The sequence below is a fragment of the Triturus cristatus genome, chromosome 5_2 (assembly GCF_964204655.1).
Source record: "Triturus cristatus chromosome 5_2, aTriCri1.1, whole genome shotgun sequence".
Taxonomy (NCBI): domain Eukaryota; kingdom Metazoa; phylum Chordata; class Amphibia; order Caudata; family Salamandridae; genus Triturus; species Triturus cristatus.
In genome coordinates, this window is record NC_140588.1 from 480,732,180 (window position 1) to 480,757,854 (window position 25,675).

The 25,675-nt window shown below is 42.4% G+C and overlaps 1 protein-coding gene across 1 annotated transcript in view; it reads left to right on the forward strand.

The window, feature by feature from the left end:
* The window catches only part of AOAH (acyloxyacyl hydrolase), a 780,853-nt gene that overhangs the window by 371,781 nt on the left and 383,397 nt on the right, over positions 1-25,675 (forward strand). The window contains exon 9 of the mRNA XM_085607471.1: positions 7,839-7,887. Coding sequence (XP_085463597.1) covers positions 7,839-7,887 — 49 coding nt within the window. The remainder of the gene's footprint in view (positions 1-7,838; positions 7,888-25,675) is intronic.

Genomic DNA, 25,675 nt, shown 5'->3' on the forward strand with positions numbered 1-25,675 from the left:
TCCAGTCTGTGCTACAGTATGGAAGGTGTTCTACTTTAAATCCAACACGATTCCACCAGTGTGCCCCCCTAAGGCATAATCGTTATAATGACTTGTGTGCTGTACGAATGCGTACTAAAGATGCGTTTGTTCTATTGCTGGCGCTGTGAAGGCCCAGCGGGATTCCGGCTTCATTCTAAAGAACGTTTCCCATGTGATACACTATCCATCCTTCCCTGAAGACATCCTCTCTCCTTCCTTAAGTCTTCACTTTGCCACATACTCTTCTATCCCTTCTTTGGCTCCCTTGTCTAGAATTTTGCTTCTCATTCTGCTCTCTTTCACTTTACCAATCCATTGCTCTCTTCTTCCACTCCATTCTTTTCCATCCTTTCTTTTTTATCTGCCTTCATTGATCTGCTTCTCTAACTTGTCTTTTATTCATTCTGTGCTCTTTCCCCTCTTCTTTTCCACATATTGTCTCTCTCTCTTTTTCCCCATCTCGTCATGATGCTGTGTGTGGCAGTATGATCATGAAGTATTGCAGCCCACACACACACACTGATCTATATCAGACCAGTCCGTTGTTCACTGCCCGATTGCCCTATTGGCCAGTCTGACACTGTTGGCTGTCAGAGAACACACCAGCCACAAGGTAAAGAAAGGGGGAGCTGTAGACTCACTTACTGGACTTTGCAATGTCTGCATAAAGGAACACAAGCAAGAGGCAGATTACTCCTCCTTATGAAACAGACAGGCTGCCAGGGAACGGGGCATAAAGTGAGCGGAAGGGCATGCTGTTCTCTAAAGGTGAGAGAGACAGGGCTAGGGATTCCGGAGAGTAGAACTTCCTGGCATCTCATGTCGGGCAAGGTGTGAATAAGGACATCACAGTGCACTATCATACATGCCAACATTTTAAAAGAGGACAGCGGGAGATTAAAAAAAAATATATCAGGAGAATGTATTTCTCCGATTGACTTCTATTGAGGGACTTGCAAGTGAGCTGCTGCAAGGTCTGATATCAAAAAAGCAAAAATATTCTTTTTCGTACCTGTCAGGAGCACAGAGAAAGCACTCTAGCAGGCAGAGAGAGACACTGGCATGCGGGAGCAGGTTACTGGCAGAGCATACTCCGAGTCACACAAGACTAGCCCCTGTCGGCAGAAGCCCGTCGAAGAATTTGGTTTTTGCAATCCAGAAATCGGGAGGCAGGAGACTAGCCTTGAGATCGGTAGTCTCCTGCCTACATTGGGAAGGTTGGCATGCATGCACTATGGACAGTCAGCGCTGCGGATGCAACATGACACAGTGTCTCTGTAATCATACCTGAGCAGCCCCTTTGGTGGCAGTGTGCCTCCTGTGAAAGTAATGCATTGCGATGATCCCCCACACTGTTAGGCGCACTCACCTCACTGCCTGAATGCCTCTGCTCATGCCTCTACTCTGTAGTTGACTAGCCCAGCGAGGTCGCTTGCGGATTAGCCTCTTGAAAATGTAAAACACACACAATGTCCTTGGAAAAAACACTGAAACACTCATGCACTGCCAAAAACATCCAAAGCAAGTTTCAACCCACACAACAACCATAACTGGCTGCAAAAAGATGCATGGACGATAGGACTTATTTAACAGAAGATGCTATTATGTATGATGTAGTGTGATAGATATTGCTCTACCTGGCTTGGTGTGTGCGCGTCTATTCGCAGCACCACCGGCTACTTGGAAGGCACACTGGGGTGCAGCAGCGCACATATTGGAAATTGCTGATAGACACTATTCAAGGCACCTAGTAGAAAGAGCACAAAGAGGTGCATGAAATAATAACCATGACACTCTTTTATTAGACAAACAGAGGACAGTTTATTTGTGTGTTCAAGGATAGTAACAACTTCAGCGAGGTGAAGAAAATCATGAATAGGCATTGGTGTTTCCTCAACTCATGCAAACTTTAGTTTGAGAACCTATGTCCTAGAAATTGAGTTATTGGTTGACTGGGCTGTGAGCCCTGGTCAAGCAACAGTCACAATCCCGTGCAGGGTGAACCACAAAATCACTAAATTAACCTGTGCGTAACCCTGGGTAGCTTCAACTTTAAGTTACTCATGTTAAAGTAACCTATGAGTAGGTTATATATATGTGTGCAGGATGAGCGTTCCAAGAGAAGTGGTCATAAAAAATGGAAGTATCAGGAGAGATCAAGGATAGGCAATGCATACATTGCCTTGTAGCAGTAGACTTTAATGCCATGCATAGTATATTTTTAAATGTTTGTTAAATTGCATCGAAAAATAAATTCACAACTTGTATTCAACAGGCTTGGCAGGCAATGGTAAAAGAATAGCACAATGAATCAGAAATAAAAACAAAACGGGCTATGTTTTCCAGCCTAAAGCATGAGTAAATTGTGCATTACTAAGTTGCATGTATGTATGCAGAAATATATTCAAGTTAGCAATTTTTGAGTGTAGGTTGGAAATATCGAATGCCAAATATCGATGAGACAAAATATCGTTACAGCAATATTGAGAGGCAAAATATTTACATGTATCAAAGTTTCTATTCATTTTCTATACCTAACTTCACATATACATACCTTGGTGATATATATATAGTTTCAAGGTACATAGAGGTGGAGTTAAAAATAGTTGTGCACTTACTTTTCGATATTTAGTCCCTTTAAGTTGTTGCAACAATGTTCTCTCGCGTTGATATTTAGGATTCACTATTCCCTACTACAAACCAATTTTTGTGATTACCAATGCCCAAATTTACCGTGATTCCTGCAGCTCTGTACATATCTCTGCGATACTGCATTATAGGAATGCCAAAAACGAAGTCACATGCTGATGGTGTTGTTAGCCATGCCCACTCATCATTTGTGTATGATTTTAAACACAATCTAGTGTTATGTTATGGTGCAAAGGCAAGTGAGCAGCGCCTTGTGAGATATTTGTACTCGAGGCACACCCTCCAGGATAAATCCCTACATGCCCAGTCGTCCAAACGTTAATTGCATATTATGTGTACTTTTGCAGAAATTATACACATTTACTTTTTAACTCAGTCACACCACCATGCATCCTTCTACAAACGTATAAACATAGGGGGAGATTTACAAACATTTTGCGCTGGGTCAGCATCACAAAAGTGACGCTAACCGGCGTAACAGGAGAAATGCTTTCATTCTCCGTGCTTTTCCAACTTTGCATGCATGCTGCAGCACGCATTCAAAGTGGGAGAAGCTTTCCATCATGTCTAGGCTTAGTATTTTGTACAAGCAGGGTACCCTTCCTGTACAAAACATTTGCTAGACTCATGCACACACCCTAGCGCTATGGTCACAGGTGCTAAGGGATGTGCATGGTTCACAGCCGCTGAAATCAGCGCCGGCACAGGGAAAAGGGGAGGGGAGAGCCATATCTCCGAAGATATGGTGCTCTCCTAGTCCCTCCCTGTCACGCAACACACCGCTGCCTCGCAGGGGCTGCGCTGCGTTGCGTGACTGCCTTGCGTGACTGCCTTGTAAATCTCCCCCATAGTCTAAGATTGTTTCAACAAAACTTAATTCAAGCTATCTGAATAAATGACAGAGGTGGGATTTAAGGTTGACTTAGTATGGCAAGGTTGTGAAATAGTGTAGATACGTTAAAAAGTAAAATGTGGAAACAAAATCTAAAAAACCTGAAGTTAAAAGGGAGCTAAGGTTGTCAAATATGTTTATAGTGGCTCTGCCATAAAAATAAAACTTTACCAAAATTCCCAGTTTAAAGTGGATTATTCATTTTGTTCCACAGCCCCACTGTAATAGGTCAACCTTTACTCCCACAACTTGCGTACGGCATCCCGTGCATCACACAACTATTTAAACAAAAAATAAGACACTGCACAAAAAAAAATGTATGTCAAAAACCCACCATTTTACTTTCCTTCACGTAACCAACCCACCCTCCTTTATATTTTCATCCACTCAAGATATGACAGCATGACTACATTCATACTGCCACCAGCCCAACCTCATATATGACCACCGAAAAAACATTCTGTGTGCACACTGATGCAAGCAGATGACCAAATACCGCCATCACTCAACTATACTGCATTCATTCATCTACACTGAGCAACATGCATCTATTTAACCAACGTAAATCGCCCCATAGCCATGCAACTATACCCACATAGACAATGATGCGCCAGCATGCCAAACTTCATATATCCAAACACACAAAATAGTACGCATTCACAACAACTTAATACAGCAACACACACACGTCATCATCATCATTTGCTAACACAGTGAGCATCATAAACCCACACAGACACCATATATCAATGTAACTGCAAGAAATTAGTCATGCAATCATATCATACATGCCTTTACTTGCTGAAAAATGTAATAGATGATTTGTTGAAACCCAACTCTCAAGGTGCTGGAGATTATTATGATATAAACTCGTCTAAAAACATGACCCCAGGGCATTCGTCAGCACCACCTAATGGCACGATAGCAGAATGCAAACACTGCTACTTAATATGAAAAAAATATACGTTTAAGCTGGCTTTGCAAGATGAATATCACTGGCACAAACATAGTGGACATATATATGATAGTATTCCTTTCCATGCTATTGATTTAACAATGCAATTCATTCAAAGGGAAGTTACAGCAAATGTACATTAATCACCAACTAAAATGTATATTCCTGGATCATTAAATGATGTGAGTTTTAAAGCTATCACACAGTAACCATGATTTTTTAACATGGGTTATGGTCCTGAAGTACAGTGACAAAACTATTTGTGCACTTTAGGTCAGCTCATATTAGGTATGCACAGATCACCTTTTTGTTTTTATTTACAAAATTTTATTTTTTACTTGAAGATGGGTTTGATCACATATAATACTACATCAGTGAGTTCTAATATTACTAGCTAGTATGTTGTAATTTTACTTATGAGCAAATGAGTTACAAGGTTTGAGTTGTGGGCAATCAAGAGTATGCTTGCCTTATCAAGTATAACAACTCCCATAAATATATCAGTTTATGGGTATTTACAAACATTTTAAAAGGAAGGATAGGAGAAAATGTATATCCATGGATGGAATTGGGAAGAAACGTTGTACTAATCTCTTTATCAACTACAAGAATATATATCTTTCTGTTTAAATGGAATGCAAAACACAAGTAGACAATAAACATTGAATAAATGGTTAGCGAAGAGGGCTGAGCAAACACAAGGAGATGATGGACGGAGACCTGAAACTTTTCAGACACTCACCCTAGTCACAGATCTGGGTTTAATCCATCATTGTTCTTTATCTCACGTTGCCACCCCAGTTCAGACCCAGCCATATGCAAATCAGACCTGACCCTGTGCCTCATGGAAACAGTCCAGCCCGAACTGCCAAGCCAGGTCTTCCCTAGACCGGAAACAAGCATCCTGAGACCGGTTTCGGGGTAACACCCCTCATCAGCCAGGCTAGATTGAGTCCAGTGGCAAAGTGAGCAAGGGACCCATGTCTGTGCACACCCTGCCAGCGAAGAGGGCTGAACCTGCAACACGTTGAAAGACTATCTGGCAAAACATGTGATAAGTGGATGAAACATTGGGTAACATGTTGAAACTGCATGACTGACGAACACAAATCCTAAAAACCTGTGGAGTATTACAGATCTAACTTTAGAAGTTAATCAGTCTCCCCAAAGGACTATACATAGTGGAAAGTCTGTCTTCTCTGCAACTCACTTCATTATGTTATTAGAATAGTATATGTACTGGGGCAGATACACATTTTGTTCACTTTGAACACATTTTTTTAAATTAACTACACATTAAAATTGTTTGATAGTGCCTAAGAACACAAATGGGTACATAGGGCCCGATTCACAGAATTAACTTAAGACAAAATCCTAAACTTACTACTTTTGGTATTCACAGAATGCACTTACTACTTTTGGTATTCACAGAATGCACTTAATACTTTTGGTATTCACAGAATGGATTTACGACTACTAACTTTACGTCCGCACTCGGGCCGGAAATTCCGGCCGGGAGACGGAGCTTCCGTCCCGGAGGCGGAGCTTCCGTCCCGGAGGCGGGGCTTCTGGGCCGGAGGCGGAGCTTCCGTCCCGGAGGTGGGGATTCCGGCCAGTGGCGGAGATTTAGCCATGGCCAAAATCTCCACCTCCGGGCCGGAAGCTCCGCCTCGGGCCCGGAAGCCCCGCCTCCGGGCCGGAAGCTCCGCCTCTGGGCCGGATCTCCGCCTCCGGGCTGGAAGTTCCGCCTCCGGGACGGAATTTCCGGCCCGAGTGCGGACGTAAAGTTAGTAGTCGTAAATCCATTCTGTGAATACCAAAAGTAGTAAGTGCATTCTGTGAATACCAAAAGTAGTAAGTGCATTCTGTGAATACCAAAAGTAGTAAGTTTAGGATTTTGTCTTAAGTTAATTCTGTAAATCGGGCCCAACATGTTCATATTTTAAGTAGCAACCATTTATACTTTTAGAAGGTGCTAATATTTGTAGAGGGCTAAGCTAATTGCACATTTTTCTTGTTGGCTACCGTTGATACTACTTAAACATTAGTTAATTTAAAAATATTTTTTTCAACATTACACTCTTTTAATCTGAAACATGAAACCATGTCAACTCATGTTACAAATATCCTGCTAACTGTGTTATAGTAATATGAGTTGCAGTTAGCTACATATAACGCTATTTGTCAATTGGCTATGGCCCTGTTAAAAGAAACAATTCTAATTATCTGAAATAAAGTTGAAGGCTTCTCATCTCCATGACTCCCTGTGTAAAGTTCCTCTGCAGACTGCCTTGTGATTGTATCATGCACTGTTCCCAGCAGTGCTCTACTGATCTGCGTTCTTGACTCTACTTTCCGTCTCTTACACACTGTTGTTCAAGATACAGTATGCCTCACTGGACTCAGAATATTGTCCTGTTACATGATTAAACTCTGATGTGACCTCCTTCCCCCAATCTCCTCATGCTGCCCTCTTGCATCTGCAATATATCCTTAAACATGGCTTGTAAACTATTTGACTTTATAAAATGTGATACTTAAAACATGTCTTGTGTTTCTTGATGTATTCCTCAGGCCAGTGCTTAATTTGGAAACGAATGCTTGCTTGTACTGAAAGCTCTGCACAGAACCCCCTGGCAGGCGCTATTAAAAGCTGGTGGTCTGAATGTGAAGGCTGTGTAGTATTATACACACCTCATGCCTCCAGATTTCTGTCTTTCTCTCCCTCCTTTACCCTTTGTGTGTTTGTTTCTATCTTGCTCTCAGTAAATGGTTGATAAGAAAGAAAAGAAAAGTTCCAGTCCCCAAAATTGAGTGCCGGGCGGGGGGGGGGGCTCCAACAACCACTTTCTCAAATTAAGCACTGCCCCTGGCTATGTACAGTTCTCAGGAGGTCTCTTTGGGTAGATCAGTGATCAGCAAATAACTTTAATAAATGTATGTTGCTCTGCAACAGTGAGCAAACATGCAACTATTTAGACTTAAGATGGCTGTAGGACAGTCCTCTGGTACCACCATATTATCATATTAGAAAATTAGAATACACAAGAAATAATACCCGATAGAGTGCTCATTGTAAGTGTCTTTATGAAAACAGCAATAATTGTCTTTGTTTAAGTTGACGTTGGTACAATTCATAATGCTATAATTTACTCCTTGGGGCATTCAGTCCCATTCGACTAAACTGACTGAAAATGCATTTATCAATACCATCATTGATCATTCACTTGGGTTTGTTTAATAATCTTTAACATTGAATGTTTCTATAATATTTGTCATTGCTTTCAATTGAACAAATATGATATCTTTCATTTCCTGCAGCCCAGATGATTGGGATGCTCTTCAAGATTCAAACTGCAATGGCATCATGGTGAGAAAATTTACTATGCACCTTCATTCATTATTACTGTTCACAGCTTTATGTATCATTGCTTGTTGGATGTTCATGAGATTCGTTAGTAGCATTATTCAGTTAAATTTTTAGAAATCCTCCTCTTATGAAATCCACATTTCTGATGTTTTATTATTTGGAAGGGTAAGTGATATTGGATATTAATTAACCTAAAAATGAAGTAACTGATCAAGAGTTAGTGAAGGAGAAGGTGCAAAAGTAGAAGCTAATGAGTGAATAACTGAAAAATTAGAACCAGTGAATATTATTGGCACATTTACAAGCTCACAAGCATAAAATTCATCAGTGAAAATGATGGCGTGTAGAACCCACAGGATTGAGTATATTTTAGGTGGTGTAGCACGACTTGCACATGCAGATGGATCCTTATTTGTTTTTTACACCTTTTACATTTTCCTAGCATTTCTGATTTACTGTAATAGTACCTTCAGTAATACCACTGGGTAATAATGGATTATCAAGGACTTTAGTTATCTGATCTTCTGCTTTTCCTGACACCATCTCCGAGATCTCGGAAGCCCCATGGAGCTCCGCAGAGAAAGAGATCGAGAATAATGTTCCTAAAGATGAAGAGAGCAACTGTAAGTCACCTCTCCCTCCCTGTTGCTTACAATACTGCCACTGGTCAGCCAGGCACTGCCCTCTCGCCTTCATGACCTGAGACAATAGTGGGCACTGAAAAGACCCTTCTTCTTAATCATATGAGCAAACAAAGAGACTAACATCTATATGGGCAGAAATCAACCTCTGAACTAATGGACACCACTCTGTTCACTCAAGTGATATTCTGTTCCCGATGAAACTTTCTGGCGCACATTTTGTCCTCTAATTTGTATAAATCACACAAGACATTCTGTTGAAATTTATTGATCAAACTATGCCCTGATAATTGGGGAGTGAACCTTTCAATACTGGAGAATGTGTCTAGATTAAGATCAGCTCTGCACCAGGGGACCGGGCGCCAACACGCCCCAGCACTACCTGCGGCAGGAGGGCCGCCCACGACCTATTCTCGCGCTAGGAGGCGCACAAAAGGGCCACCTCACTCCCACAGAGCAGGTCGGCAGCTCTGCACCAGGGGACCAAGCGCCTACAAGCCCCAGCACTACCCATGGCAGGAGGGCCGCCCATGACCTGTTCTCGCGCCAGGAGGTGCAAAAAAGGGCCGCCACACTCCCCCAGCGCGGGACGCACGCGGGTGTGCCCGGGCCACACCCGGGCCACGCCCAGGGCAAAGGCAGGCTCATCCGTGCCCATCCGTGGCCGTCAGGGGCCGGCAGAGGCTGGGCTGGGCCTAGCCTCTTGGCTTGTCGCTGGAGATTATTGTCACCCTAGGAATTGACCGCTGCTACCCTGAAGGCAAAGGTAGGGAGGCGTTGGACCTTGTTTGCCCTTACAAATCTGCAAATTTTTAATACATTCGTTGCATTGCTGGGGAAGTTGCACGCTGAAGCTGAAGCGGGGTTACTAGTATTACTGAGGGCAAAATGAGCAAAAGAAAGATTCCTAAGGAAAAGCAAGGGTCTGGACATGTTGGGACCCTGGATGCCTTTCTAACAAGGGCTGTATCTGTCCTGACTCATGAAATCGAACTTACTGAGAGACGGCTTTCTTTGGATACAATGATCATGCAAAAACATTCTCCTTTGGGTGGAGGGACTTTAGCCACTGACCAATTGAATCCTGGCCAATTAGTAGATGAACTTAGCTCTGCTACAGCTCCAGCAGTGACTCTATCTTTACCTACCACCATTTTAGATGAAGACTGCAATACAACTCAGGAGCAATTAATGTCCAATCAAGTGGAAAATAACTATTCAGATGCAAAAAAATTTAAAAAAAGGGAGGTGGCCCCTTAAAACAAAAAACACTAAAGCGGGTTTGTAAGGAGAAAGATACTGGGTGCAAGAGATTGGACACAGGACTATCATCACAATTAAGAACTACTAGATCTACTAGACAAAATGAAATTACCAATCATCCAGCTTTGGGGTCTGATCATCCTTGTAACTCCGAACTAATGGAAAGATTAGAGACTATGATGTCTGCATTACTAGACCCTATATTGTACAAAATGTCTAAAATAGAGGAACAACTATCGTCTCTTGAGGCCTCTCATCTCTTAAACCAGCCCACTTCTGATACTACAGTGCTAACTAATTTAGCTAGACCCAACCCCCAACTAGGCATGGTCCCCCCTACGTTGCCTGATAGGCCAAATGTAACGATTGATAGCATGGGAAGCCATGCCCTACAACAAACAATGGGGCTTATTACTATTGTTTTTCCTGGCTCTGTCCATGATTCTGCTAAAACGCTGAGAGCCAACGTACACAAAAATAATGGTAGGACACAGACACAGGCACAAGGTAACCGTGAGAATAATGGTTGTTCAAGGTTACATGGTGAACCACAAATATCCACTAGCCCCATAGCACCTCGCCCACATACTATCCCATCTGTACCTATAATTTGTTTGGAGGAAAGGTCACAATCATCGTGGTTGGGAAGAAGAGCTTCTCAGCACCAAGATGAAAGTGGGAAGCCCAAGTCAAGATTAGATCTCCCTCCTGCTGCTTGTCCATATGTTATAGTTCTAGTTAATATCCCAGAACTGAAACCAAATATGATAGAAAACACGGAGCAGCTAATAAATACATCCCAGCATTGGCTATCTAATTGTCTAGGTGAAAATGTTAATGCCCACCATAATATTATTATGGCTAGGAGGGTTTCTTGGTTTGGAAGAATTCCCAAAAGTATCAAAGGTGACTGTATTATAGTGAACTTCAATAACCACCATATAGTGGGTGAACTATTATCTGTTTCACCAAATATGCCATCATTTCATCCTGAAATGTTTGTTCTACCTTTGGGTTTCTTCTATAAACCCTATCCTTTACCACAGCTGTCTATTGCTAGATCACATGTTACCTGGAGGCCATCCTGTTTCCCGTTTAATCAACCTCTTCCCCCCTTATTCTCACCGTTTCCTTTAAGGAATAGATTTGCTGCTCTAGAAGGCCTGTCCGCCTGTGACTGACTGGAGTCTCAGATTATATTACCTAGTGGGGATGGTGTTTTAGATCCAAAAAAGCAGTCTCTCTCGCACACTCCCCCCCCCTATAATTTCCAAAGTCACATTAGCCAGCCACCAAGTCAGCCTAAACTTGTCCAAGAGTCCGCTACCTCGAGAGAACCTCTCAGGATCTATAGCGGCTATGTCTTGGAACATTGCTGGCTACAATAAAAAAAGGTCTAATATGGACTGGCTGTCTTTGTTGACATCTACTGACATAGTTTGCCTTCAAGAGACTTGAGAAATAGATCCAATATTTTTGAATGGGTACCGCTCCTTTTAAACTCCTGCTATACCGTCACCTGCTGGTCGGGCTAAGGGTGGTTTGCTGACACTATTTTCTAATGCTTTTCCTTTTAAAGTGAAGTCATTCTTGAATATGTCAACTTATTATCATATTATTTTAATTGACTATTATGTGGATTATTGTTGGCTTCTAATCAACTTTTATAATAATAACTTTGAAAGTAATCTAGCAGAGGTGTTGACCCCTCTGGAAAAAGATATTAATGACTTACAAGACAAATGCACCAAACCCTGCAATATAATTTGGCTTGGGGATTTCAACATTTACCCATTTGATAAGATTAATGTGTTAGCTTGTGGAATACAGGATGATGGCGAGAGTGTCCCTCATTTCTGTCACACGGAGTATGGTAACACCCTAAATAGATTACTAACAATAAATAACCTTGTATCTTTCAACACTTCCGAAAATGTAGCTGGTCAGTTAGAATTTACTTTTTTAAAATCATTTTTCTTCTTCTACCCTTGACTATTGTTGGTCTCTGACACTATAAAAGGCTTCTTTTCTCATTTTGAGATTCTGTTTTACACATTCAGTGATCAATATCCTTTTTTATGCCATCCGTAAAGAAAGTTGATTGTGCCTTTAAACTCCCTATAAACCCCGTAATTGCAAGAGAAAATGGGATTGTTCTAAAGTGGGAAAAAGTAGACTCTGGGAGATTTTTGGCCAACTTAGTGTCCAACCGTCTTGGGGAGATAACGCTCTGCTTAGATTCAGTTTTACATGACAGCATGATTTCGGATTTTGAGTTAATTTTATCTGACGTTAAAAATAACTTAACCTGTGTTATCCGTAATGGCCGGCGTAAAAAATATAGTTGGTTTGATGACGACTGGGATAAAATCGTAAAGATTCTACATATAGCCTTGAAGCCCAAACCTCGAAATATAATATTAGTCAAATGTTTGCGCAAAGCTTATAAAAAAGCAAGAATCACCAGGCTTAAGACCTTAAAGGAAGAATGGTGGGAAAACCTGCAGAAGGCTGCAATATTAAAAAGCTCGCAAGCATTTTGGTCTTTGATTAACGCTCCGTTCTTAAAAGATGAGCAGGCTATGACCACAGATACCAACGTTGACCAGGAAGAATGGGTGACCCATTTTGAAGGTCTTTTCGGAGCGGGCGACATGACAACTCTACAATCTACTCCCCACATTTTAGAAAGAGTTGAGGTTGCTGCTAGTTTTACACTTGCTAAAACTAAGCATGCTCTAAACCAATGCAAACGGGCAAAGGCTCCGGGACCAGACGGAGTTCCTATTGACTTGTTCTTGATAATCAAGATCTTTGGGCTCCACTTTTAACAAATGTTTTTAATAAAACTGTCCAAACAGGTGCACCGCCATCGTGGAAGACAACTGTAATCGTACCAATATACAAAAAGGGGGATAGGTAGATAGGTCGATTGCAAAAAACTATAGACCTATCTCTCTGATAGATTCTACTGCAAAGTTAATGGGTCGATTGATTTTAAAGAGACTAGAAGATTGGGCCTTAGATAAAAATATTATCATTTCATGCCAGTTAGGCTTTAGAAAAGGGAAGGGCACTGTGGATCAGTGTCTGAACCTGAGCCTAATTATAGCGAAATACACAGCTGCATAAAAGGGTAATCTCCATTTAGCCTTCATGGACCTGTCCGCAACCTTTGACTGTGTGGCACAGCCTAGGCTGTGGCAGATCATGGGCCAATGGGATTGACCTGAATATTATTAATATCATCCGCGACCTGTACTCAGGTGCTTCAGCCTGTGTTCGCTATGGAAGGGATGGTGAGTGCACCAGGTCTTTTAAAATTGCAAGAGATGTGAGGCAGTGTTGTGTTCTTGCCCTCTTCTTATTCGCACTCTACACCAACAGTGTAGAATCTGCACTGTTAGGTGACACTCCGGATGTCCCTTATATTAATTCAACACAGGTGCCAATTCTATTATATGCGGACGACGCAGTGCTTTTAGCTCGTACTAGCAACACGCTGCGTCGTCTCGTCCTGGAATACATGCAGTTTATGAACAATCTAGATATGAAAGTTAATTATTCAAAGTCTTTTATTCTAGTAGCAGGCACTAAACAGCGAAATCATCCGCAAATTACTACTGAAGGGGGAAAATTGGGAGTTGTCGATTCTTTTAACTATCTAGGGATTACGTTTGACTCTCAAACTAATTGGCAAAAGATGATTGCTAATAGAGGAATAGAGGGTCCCAGATGGAACAGAATATTGGGGCACTAACTAAATGTATTTAAAAAACTGGCTTAAAAACAATAGATTTAATAAAATCAGTGTATCAAGCTAAGACTGTATCCGCTGCCACCTATGGAGCAGCTGTCTGGGGAAAGAGAGATTGTGCAAAACTGCAGACTAATGAAGATAACTTTTTAAAAAGGGTCCTTTCTTTACCAAAGTCATGTGCCAACTATAAGTGCCGACGGATAGAGCGGTGCCTCATGACCTGAGCAGTTGCCAGGTGAGGCGAGGTACCTACCCGCAATATATCGGGTTTGGTTCTGGAATCACTATCTGTCCATTCTCCCCGGGACTCAAAGAAGTGGTCAGGTTGTATTGTTACAAAAAAGAAATTATTTTTATTGTTTGATACATCAACACCTTTTTGCAGTAGCTTATCCCATGGTCCTGACGCAAGCCCGGATTCGATTATCCATGGGCTGAAACATGTAGACCTGTTTTCTTCACAGCTATTATTTCAAGCTGTATAAGCACTGTTTTTACTTTGGCATCAGGGCAGCGCCTAATAAAATCATCTTTGGGCCTTGATAGCTAATTTTAATATCACTTTTCTGTTTTTCACATTATCACCGGCACTGCAAACATCACCCCATTGAAATAATATTGGCTTCTCACATATAAATGATACGGCTATTCACTCGGGGACTTATCTGCAGACCACAATCTACATTTCATAGTAGTAAGTGGTCTAATGACAGTTCCTGGTTCCCAGATGATGAAGCAAGCCACTTGCTGTGGGTGATGGGAATCATAGTCTAACTATTTTGTACTATTTCACATAACCTAGATACTTTTTCAGTCAGTCCTTTTTGTCTTTTTTGTCTTGGGAGAGGTGTGGCGCCGCGGCCAGGGCGACTGACACTGGACGCTGAGGATCACGGTTCGATCCCTGGCTCCAGTTGCAGGGGTCTGCCCAGCACCATGCAACTCTGGGCAATAGCTCGCTTAATCTCTCCAAAGGGCCCCCAGCACCGAGATACCCCTTCGGGGGTGATTCGTGCACAAGTACTGGAGTTACTGGAGTTACATTTTTTGCCACAGGAGGTTCATATTTAATATGAGACTTACAGTTTATTTGGTGTATTATATGTTGATTTGGGGATAAAAACTGTTTAAGTCTATAAATCTATCCCTTAGACCCCCACTCTTGGTGAGATTTGTATTTTCTTCCAACTATAAGTGCCACATGGAATTGAGAGCACCTTTCATTACCGATAAAATTGCAATGGCGCCGATTCTGATGTGGCACTCAGTATGGCGAAAGGAGACCCTTGCTTTAACAAGAGACATTACAAAGGATGTTTTGAAATTAGATGGGGTAGGTAACATCTCTTGGTTAACTTATGTTGAATACACATTGAAAGCAGTTGGGCTACGTCACCTTTTTTTGGATCCAACTACTTGCTGTTCTATTTCTAAAAATGACTTAAAAGCGCAATTGCTTTCTAATCGGCAGATAAGAAGGGTGACTAAAAACATCAATCTGTCGACAGTAAAAACATACTTGGCTTCCCCTAGTATAACGCAAATGGACATAAATACAATATATCTATCCTTCGTCACTAACTTACAACACAGGTACATCCTGGTGACATTTCGTTTGAATTATATTCCTCTTATGTTGGGTTCTCCCCGTAACGTTTATGTTGCTTCTGACCTCTCATTTTGTTCCTGTGATGAGCGATCTGTACAGAATGATATACACTTCTTGTTCTTCTGTAAATTTTATTGTGATGAAAGGAAACGATTTATTATTCTCATTATGCATAAAATGAACTTCAAACAGTGTTGTGTAGCCCTTTATTACCTGCAATTACTACCTGACCCTTTTATCTGTTTCTCTTTGGCGTCCTTTTTGTTATCTGCATTAAAAAAGAGACGTGCAATCTGCTAAAATTATATCCCGAACAATGAAATGATTTTACTGTATTATGAAAATAATTATGAATTTGTATTTTAATGCAATATTTTTTTTTATATCTCTCATATATTTTAACCTTACTGTAATGCTGTGAAATGTTTCATTTTAAATGCCTAAATTATGTTGGCGAAAGAAAGTTATTCTGACTGACTGATCTTCTGTGTAGTTGACCATGTCTGATTTTGGCATAATCACAATCTACTATGGCGGAAGAGTGTTCATAGTAATACCTCAATATCCTAGGATAAACACTTATTATGTTAATCTCTATGGGTAGTTAATAATTTCACTAACCCAGGTGCATTAACCAAATATCATATGGTCGAGATTGCCTTTATGTTTTTAATATTTGTACTGATTTCTATGTTTGCATATGATGAGGGGATAACTTTGAAAAGCCTTAGACTAATAATTTGAGAATGAATTTTATCAAATAAATTATTTCGATATAATCAGTATACAGTTATTGTGGAAGTTAGAAATGGGATTTCTGGCTGGCTAGGGCTTGCACCTAAGCCAGGCAGAAACCACTATTCTAGTCAGGGTAAGGGAGTTACACACCGAAGATAACCCCTGCTCACGCCCTTGGTAGCTTGGCACGAGCAGTCAGGCTTATCCCCGAGGCAATGTGTAAACCATTTGCGCAACACACACACACAGCAGCAACAAGCTAGGCACACCACAAAAGAAACTCTACACAAGGTTATTTACAAAATAGCCTTTGTATTACCATAAACACATTAGAAAGCTAATCACACATTTACACTGTGCCAACTGGCACAGACAATATTCACAGGGGATTATATACAGGACCAGGCCATTTGGGCCATGGTCAGAAACATCAGAACAGGTAAGTAAATATAAACCACGACCAGTAACTACTGTTACAATAATGACCTAACCATTATCACAGTCACATTAGACACCATCCTAAAATATCATAGCATGACTTTAAGCATATCCATATTAGGCCAAAACCTCATTAGCATAAACACATTACGCACTAGGCCTCACCAGCATAAACCCATTATGCATAACATCCTAGGTATAAATACATTACACATTAGGTATCACAAGCATAAATCACATTACGTAATAGACATCACCTTAGGCATAACCTTACGCATAAATCACCTTACGCATAGACCTCATGGCAATATCTGTAGGCATAAACACATGATGAAAAGGGCATCACATCAGCATAAACACCAGAAGCATAAATCACATTAGTGCCTTGCACCGTACCAATCATAAAACTAACCCCCTGGCCAACTGGCCTTCCTTTGGGGCTCAAATGCCCTATGTCCAAAAAGTCAGGGCATGGCTGCTACTGCAGCTAAAGCAATGACGGAATGCATTGGGGCACGGGAGTGCATCTCACCCCCTCCTCATTAAGAAAACAAAAATGCCCCCGGGGTGCAGCTGCCCGCTCTCCTGCGGTGCAGCCGTGATCATGAGGCCTGGCACCCCTGTGCTTCTCCGGTCCCACTCAGGGAACCACCAGCGCCCCAAAAGCAAATCAGCACTGGCACCACCATGGCGCTTTGGAGCCCCACTGGGACTCTTGGAACAAGTGTGTCCCAACATTGCAGCTGCCCGCAACGGCGGTGCAGCTGTGAGGATGCCAAAAACACAGGCACCACGGTGTCTTGGAAGCCCCAAAAAGAATGCAGCACAGGTACCACTAGGCCTGAGTCCCTCTCCAGGACTCTTAAAAAACAAATGTGCCCCCAAGTTGCAGCGGCTCGCTCTCCTGCCGAGCCGCTGAAAGACACAGGACTGTCAACACGATGCCTCGCAAGCACCGAAAATGCACCCGTTCTGCCCACTCAACGGGGCTGCTGGCAGACTCCTCCGGGTTCTCTCTGGCCTTCCGCTGGCCTGCGGGCACCGACAATGTGCCCCGTCAGTCCCGCTACACCCGAACTTCCTCTGGCTGCTCCAACGCTTGGGGATACTCACCTGCAGACTTCATGGGCACACGCAGGGCTCCCACCGGTACCCGGGAGCCCTGCTCAAGCAGGCCCGGACTTGCTTCTCTTTCTGCCTCCGTCCGGCCGGCACTTCCTGTTGCTGACTCCGCCCACATTCAGGAGGCTCTTGCCTGGCTACCGGCTCAGGGATCGCGGCAGTGATCTCTTCCCCTCGATCCTTTAATGCGGGGTGGGCACCCCCTGTTAAATCCACAATACGGGGTGAGCACCAGCTAATAACACTCCCATGCGGGTGGGCACCCGCCGGCAGCACACAATAACAGCGGCAATGCAGGGTGGGCACCCGCTCACCTAAAACAGCATAAAGTGGCAGGAATGCGGGGTGGGCTCCCGCCGAAGCACACCTCAATGCGGGGTGAGCTCCCGCTGGCATTAAAATCCAAAAGCGGCAGAAATGCGGGGTGGGCTCCCGCCAAAGCATGCCACAATGTGGGATGGGCTCCCAGCTCGATTCCTGTGCAACTCGGGGCAATCCCTCTGCCAGGGATTCCCTCTCTCCACACAGCTCAGCACTGCAGACCCAAACTAAACGCTACTCTGTTTGGTACTTTAAATATAGCGCTCACGAGGTGCTAGGAGCCACAGCTCCAGCAGTCAGGAAAAAGTCCTTGGGGCTGGGGACTCCCCAGCAGGGCCCAGCCAGGCAGGCCAGCACGCAGGGACCCCCAAGAAGCTGCAGCTGGGTCCCACGGCGGTTCCTCCTGGCAGAGTGTCCCCCCCAGCCTAGGTAAGCACACTTTCATGGGGTCACAGCCCCAGTATTTATACACATTTCCCTTTGTCGGCGCCAGCACAGGGCTTTAAGGGAACCAGATGCAACTGTTTCAGGGGGGATTTGGAGCACTCTGTTGACAGAGCTCCTCCTCTCCATTGTTAGGTGGGGGCTCGTCATCAGACACACCACAGCCAGCATTCACTAGGGCAGGCCTCCATCCTATTCAGGGACCAGGGACTTCTCCTCCCACCACTCAAAATGCATATGTCCCATTTAGCCTAGCGCTAACTCACCCTGCCCCTCCTGGAGCCACACACACCTCACCAGCCCCTGTCACTCAAAATCCAGACATGCAATTCACATCAGGCAGGCAGACACAGAGCACACAGAAATGCCAACTTCTAAAAGTGCATCCTCTACCTCTAATCCTTGCTTTGCAATTAAATCCGTTCCAAACGAGGTTGCACCCCACGCATCAACGAAGTTTCGATTATTTAACGACAACACATCGGAGACGGCATGCACCAAACAGACCTGATTAAGACATTACAGTGATAACATCTTTGAGTGACCATTAAGAAATCATTGATAGTTAACCTTTCTTATGTTTGTCATTTTATTTGGGCAGATTCGTTCATCACATATATGATTATTTTGTGAGCATTCAAAATGTGTATGTTACGTTTGGGTATTAGCACGTTAATCATATTTAGTCAGAAGGGATTTACTTTGAGACGAACGGGGAGGGTGGTAATATATTTGAAATCACAGTCATTGTAGAGAAAGTGAAGGGTACCATGGGATATGTAGTAGCTCTTTGTTTATCTGTTAATTAAGCACAGCTGAGGACCTAGACCACGGGGATAAAATCAGGGTTACGAACGGGAGGGCCGCCTCACTTAAGTAACGGTCATTGTAGACAGAAGATGAAATGTTTTTTCGTCACAAGAGAAGGGAGGAATATGGCATGTATATTGGCGATTCAAGATCAGCTGCAAGGTATGCAGGGAAGCAATGAAGTGGTTTATAAAGCTCAGTCAGTCTTTTTAGTCACATGGGAGACTCGCAACCTTATAGTGTTTTTTTCGAGGTATTGGATATCAATCACGAGGGTGCATTTATTGCAGGATTAGTATGATTAATTAGGGTTAGAACCATTGTGATAGGGAATGGGTATTATATGATGGGGATAGTTATGGGGAGCACCTCAGGATTTTTCACAAGGATTGGTATGTTAGTCAGCACAGTTGCACGAATAAGGTTAGCGTATTTTACAAATTAAAACTTTGTGTACGATTCAGGTCCCAGTTGAACAGCTAGCTGAATGTTTTTATTTCTTGCAGTAACCCCTGAGGAAGAACTAATCATGGTTCGAAATGCATTGGGTAATTAAGACGCACTATCTTGGATGTCTGTTATACTCCTGGTATTCACGAGTCACTGTTTAAAGCCTGGATTGGCAAGCAGAAGTTACTTGTAAAAGTGAAAATAAAGCCGGAAGTTGACATGACACCGTCTCCGTGGTGTGTTTATAAATATAGATGACAAAGTTAATGTGGAATCAAAGAACATGGATAAAATGGATTACTGATGGTTCTAAGGAGTTTCATCGATGGGAAGGTTTTACCCACGAAGCAGTGCGACAGATTGGGCACTAGAATGAGTGCCCTTTTGACTGTTCTCAACTTCTAAAAGTGGCATTTCTAAAATAGTTATAATAAATCTGCGCACACCATTGCATAGCATTTATTATCACTATTCCAAACATACCAAACTTGACCACGCTGCGCCTCTCATATCAGGGATTACCACTGAAACACTTATCAGGGAATCCCCAATGCATTCCTATGGGAGGGCAGCTCCACAGTAGTGAGAAACCAAAATGGCTGTTTGTCACTACCAGGACATGTCACACACTTAAGGTAAATGTCCTATCTTTTACCTACAATGTACCCTGCCCATAGGGCTAGCTAGGGCCTACCTTAGGGGCGACTGACTTGTAGTAAAAGGGGCGTCACGGACATGGCACACACTTTAGGTGCCACGTCACAGCTGCAGTAACACTGCGCGCACAGGCCCTGCAATGGCAGAGGCCTAAGATAGGTTTGAAAGGCTACTTTGGTGGGTGGCGCAATCAGCGCTGCAAGCCCACCAGTAGCATTTAATTTACCAGCCCTGGGTATATGGGATACCACTTTACAAAGGACTGACAAGTAAATTAAATAGGCCAAACAGGTGTAGACCAATCTTACCATTTTTTCCACAGAGAGCACACGCACTTTACACTGGACAGCAGTGCTCAAGTGCCCAGAGTATGAAAACCACCAACACCATGTCAGAAAAAAGGCCAGGAGAAAGGCAAAAAGTTTAGGGATAACCCTGCAAAAATTGCCAAGTCCAACAGTGGACTTAACCTTATTCTAGTACAGATGAGGATATATATGAGGCGCTTGAAGAGTATGACATAAGAAAGTGGTATATTAGTTGAGAGGGGCGGAAGCCCACTCAAATACTAAGCACAATTATTATCTGGGAGAACCAAAACAGTCACGTAATAAACGTAATCTTTGGTAGCTTCGCATGAAGCAGTCATGCTTAACTTAGAGGCAATGTATACATTATTTATGCAGCAGACAAACAGTTAAAAAGTGAAAACACAACACAAGAAAAATGTCATGTCAATTTAGAAACATATAGTGTATTTAATAAATAAAATTATACCAGAATGACAGAAATACAATCAGTAGAACAGGAGATGTCAGTTTTTAAAGTTTTAGGTGAAATTTGCACCATGTAAGCACACAGCGCCATTTGCAGTTATCTGTTCGCACTAGACAGGGGAAAAGTCACCACTTTTAGGCTTAACAGTAATTAGTTGCGGGCCTTGGTACAGGATGAGTCAAACCATCTCCCACTTTTACTGTTATGAGTCTTATTTGTACTGCTAATTATTTCAAATCCCCCCTCTTCGATCTCCTCCAGGCATATAAAATAATCACAATAAGTTGTCATCAACTCCAGTCTAGCTCTAGATAACCCCCTTATTAATTTAATGTGCCTGCGGTATCAGATGGGTCATCACCTGATGCTTTATAAAAAAAATACATTAATCATTGAGACCGCTATAAGCCTATGTTCACTCAGAGGAGAAGCTAGTAGTGCATATTCTTCAACCCATGCCCTAAGATTTAATAAAAAAGAAAATGAAATCTATTAAGCTAAAAAAGCCATGCCTAATAAAAGAGGGAGTAACAACTGGAGCACTGTTGAAAGAGTCCAAAGCAAAAAGCAAGTTATACCCCATTCATAACTAATTAAGTTAATCTCCATATGAGCCTTTTCCAAAGTGCGTAATAGGCTCCTTTTCGGTGTTCAGTAAGCCACACAACATTGCAGGAGATACTTGACAATGTTTACCATTAAAGTCTCCTTGCCATACAATCGCATAGCTATCATTGAATCTATTGAAACTTTTCTCTGTATCCTCCTGGAAGGCTTTCACTATGGCAGAGATCCTGGCATCAAAATTGATTGGTAACATATGTTCTCCATCAAATTTTATGAATAGCATCTGATAGTGAGGAGAGTCCAAGTTTACCCACACGACCCTGCCCAGAAAGGAAAGGGCCAGCAGTGTAACTAAACCTCCTTTTGCCCTGCCTATGGGGCTTGCTATCGCATGAGCGGAATAGGCCACAAAACCATCCATTAAAACAGGATTAAGGAGCCATGATTCTTGCATACAAAGAACTGCACATGGTTTGATAAAGTTTAGCCAGTCCCAGTTCCCAATTTTGTGCCCCGACCTGTCATATTTTATGATGCAAATCTTATTACACCGTCACCATTTGTTCCAGGGCTCATGGTAGCTTGGCGTTCTACCAATAAGGTGGGTGGATTGAGCACCTTGTCCGGGGGACTGAGCATAGTACATCCTGCATTTTTGTCTGCATTTTTGTCTAGAAGTTCATTGGGATCGGTTGGTTGATTTGAAAGTCAATCCAGTTGATCTAAGTGCGTCAAGGGCAGAAACCTAGTCATAGTAAAGAGAGGGTTGGTGATGCTCAAGGATGTATAGATGGGATTTCTAGGAGGTCTGTAAAAGAAGCCTAATGAAAGCCTAATGGAAGAACATTGAAGGCTGAGCCACTGTGTGAAGAGAAATCAAGTTATTCCAAGAAGTACTTGACCACAGCTCTTCCTGAAGTTGACAACCTTGCATTCGTTGTTATCATGTTTTGGATGAGTGCCTACCTAGGAGACACACTGCACAAGGTTGATCTGACAATGAGCTGCCCTAAACCATCTGCCCTCCTATTTAAACAGTGCACTAACTTGTTTAATAACTGGTCATGATTTTCTTGAATGCCTGATTTCAGCGGAATCACACTTTTAAGGACTAGTGTTGCTTGAACATGAAATACCTTGAAAAAACAAGAGGCATTTGTCAAAATAGGACCAGTTCGTATAATTAAATAGTGCACACGGGAGAACAGCCACAGGCATAGGGTCTGAGGACTGTCTCAATTTACAATCGGTCTAACATGGGTTTTTATACAGTTCATTGAATGCAATACAATAGTTCCGGAGATCCTTTGTGGGTAAGGAATGTGAACCTCTGTCTTTGGAGCCATAAATTAATGTATTGTATGGGGAATCCAAATAGGCCTTGTACTTGCAGGAAAACAATGCAGCCAGTGGGTAATGTGTCTAGATGCCTGACATGGGGAGCTCATGATCACTGCATGTACTGTGAATGCTGTTACCTGACTGGCTATGTGTTCCTAACTTCACATGGCATCTGACTTTATGGTGTTTAGGGAACGCGTGCACCCCTCCGCCCTTGTGTGCTTCATTGAGGACATTCTCCCTCGACCACTCAAATGCGCTGGGCACAGGAGACCCGCCTCTAGGGTATTGATTTAATCAGGAACGTCTAATACTCATGGATTTCCCTCCCTTATGGCTAACTGCCACAGAGGGGAGCTAAGACTGCATCCCGGCTTGGGTGATCCTTTAGGCTCCAGCCAACTACCTTTACCAGATGAGTACTTCATTGCAGAGCACAACTGTTCTTCAACCGAGCCGATCTCTGGTTCAAGGACTCCCATGACATTAGTAAGACAAGATACTATTGTGGCTGCCAATGGGTTGTCCCTTGCAGAAGTAGACTCTTTTTTAACCATGACAAGGCAATCAAAATTATGATAACTAGTAATAAAGGAAACAGGTGATCAACCAGTGAACATACTACAGAAAAGATCTCAAGTTCCAGTTCTCAGAGGGGTGGCCCAGCCTCTTTTGGCCACAGACAGGTGCAGATGGGCCCGCTTTTTGCCAGGTCTTCACCTGGGCAAGAGCTCTGGCACATCCTGCGGGAAAACAATGAAAAGTCATGCTACGAAGTCAAAGCCTTCTTCCTGAGCTCACAATCTTGATTGTGGCCTGGAGTCCCCTGCATCGGGCCACAATTATGAAGAACACGCTCCATGCCTGCAAGATCACAACGCGCCTATAAGCGCTGCCAGGAAGTCAGAGCCCTCCTCCTGGGCTCGTGATGTTGGCTTGAGACTGTAGTGCCCCTGCAGCAGTCCAAAACAGTGAAGAATGTGTCTATATAAACGACTAGCTGAACGGGATGGTTGAGAACACATAACACTCAGTTTCCTGTCAGTTCTTGCTCTGCATTAATCAATGCACATATTAAACCATGCTCCCTTCTTCATGCGGCTGCACTCCAGGCCTGTTCAGCAGCACACTACCCCGCGCGAGGCACGTACTCAACTGGAAACACATCACCAGCTGGGGAAGCCATCATTAGAGTGCTACACATGCCGACCACATTCAGTGGACAGTACAGTTATTTCTTGCATTAAACATTCTTTTTGATTATCAGCATGGGCCCCTGCACACATTATTCTCAACGGGTACATTTTCCACTGCCTGTGTAATCCTGTTCTGAGAACCGAGGCTGTGTATACATCATTTGTAAGTTGAGCTACAGACAGCTGCCAGAGCTTTTATTACTAATACTTTAAAGTATGAATAGATTAGGCTTTTACTCCGGCTTGAGGAGTATTTCTTTGTCTCACCATGCTATGGCAGGTTGGTGTATATTTCTGCTTTGCATCGTGTACTTACTTTGAAATGCATGAAAACTGTTTTACATTTCAAAAGCATACAGTCATTACATATTAAATTCCTTATCACATATATGCACAGTATGCTTTAAACAATCATTTTCTTGCTATGTCTTTATTCCAGCAAGCATTTCTTAAAATGTTTATAATCAGTAATTGTGTACAAGCCTGACTTCAAGATGCCCGCCCTATTAGCTTTATGACTTTTCGGATAGAGAGAGCCTGACCCCAAGATTCCAAGTCTGCAAATTCTCACAAGAGCAACAACAAAAACAGTGATCTTGGGAGAGTTTGGTCTGCCAACTTGGGATGAGGTTTTTGACCATACCCATTAGTGCCGTCTAGAAAATGTTCCATCACCATTGATTTCTGATACCAAATATAACACAGTCTGTTTATCAATTATTGAACTGCACCCTTCTCTTACTATGCTGTCTTAGCTCTCATAGCCACGTTTAAGTGTCTTTCTTCATTATGGTATATATATATATATATATATATATATATATATATATATATATATATATATATTCACTGAAAAAACCAAAAAACCAAAGGTTTCAGGGGCGTTATAGTTAGGAATTGGCATTTAAAAAACCTTAGAAATTCACTGAAAAAAACATAGGTTTCAGGGGTGTTATAGTTAGCTGGACATTTCCCTCGTACAAAACCCTAGAAATTCCCCTGTTATAGTTAGTTCAGCTAACTATAGCTCACGCCCCCGCAATGCACTGCTGATGACCTCACATATTACATCACTCATGACATGGTCAGTGACATCACTCATGACATCACTGATGACATCTCAAATTTCTAGTTAAATGCAATTAGTTACTTTATGGATTACTTTTCTAACCACTGAACTGGATCCTAGATTCAGTCCTTGGACATCTCCTGTAAAAAGTTGAGTAAAAGCGTTTTGGTTACAGTAATTATTTTTAAGGAATATTATTGTATTTTAAAAGTTGACACTTAGAAATTTTTTCACATAGAATCACCAATGTTATCGTTACTTTTTCTTACTCAGTGATGGATCCTGGATCCAGCACTGGCCAACCTCCTGTAAACAGTTGAAAGAATGTGTTTAAGTCATACAGACGATTTTTTAGGAATATTTTTTGTTTGTGAAAATAGACACTTAGAAACTTTTCTGCTGAAAACCACACAATGGATTCCTATGGAAGGAAATACAAGTTACTGGTAAGTACGCTTAGAATTACCTTTCATGTTCAGTGCTGGGCTAAAAGATGCAGCCCTGGGTTCTCTCCTGATAACAGGTGAGTAAACCGGAATTCGTAGTTCGGCTGATTTTAGAGGAATATTTTTAGTTTGTGAAAAT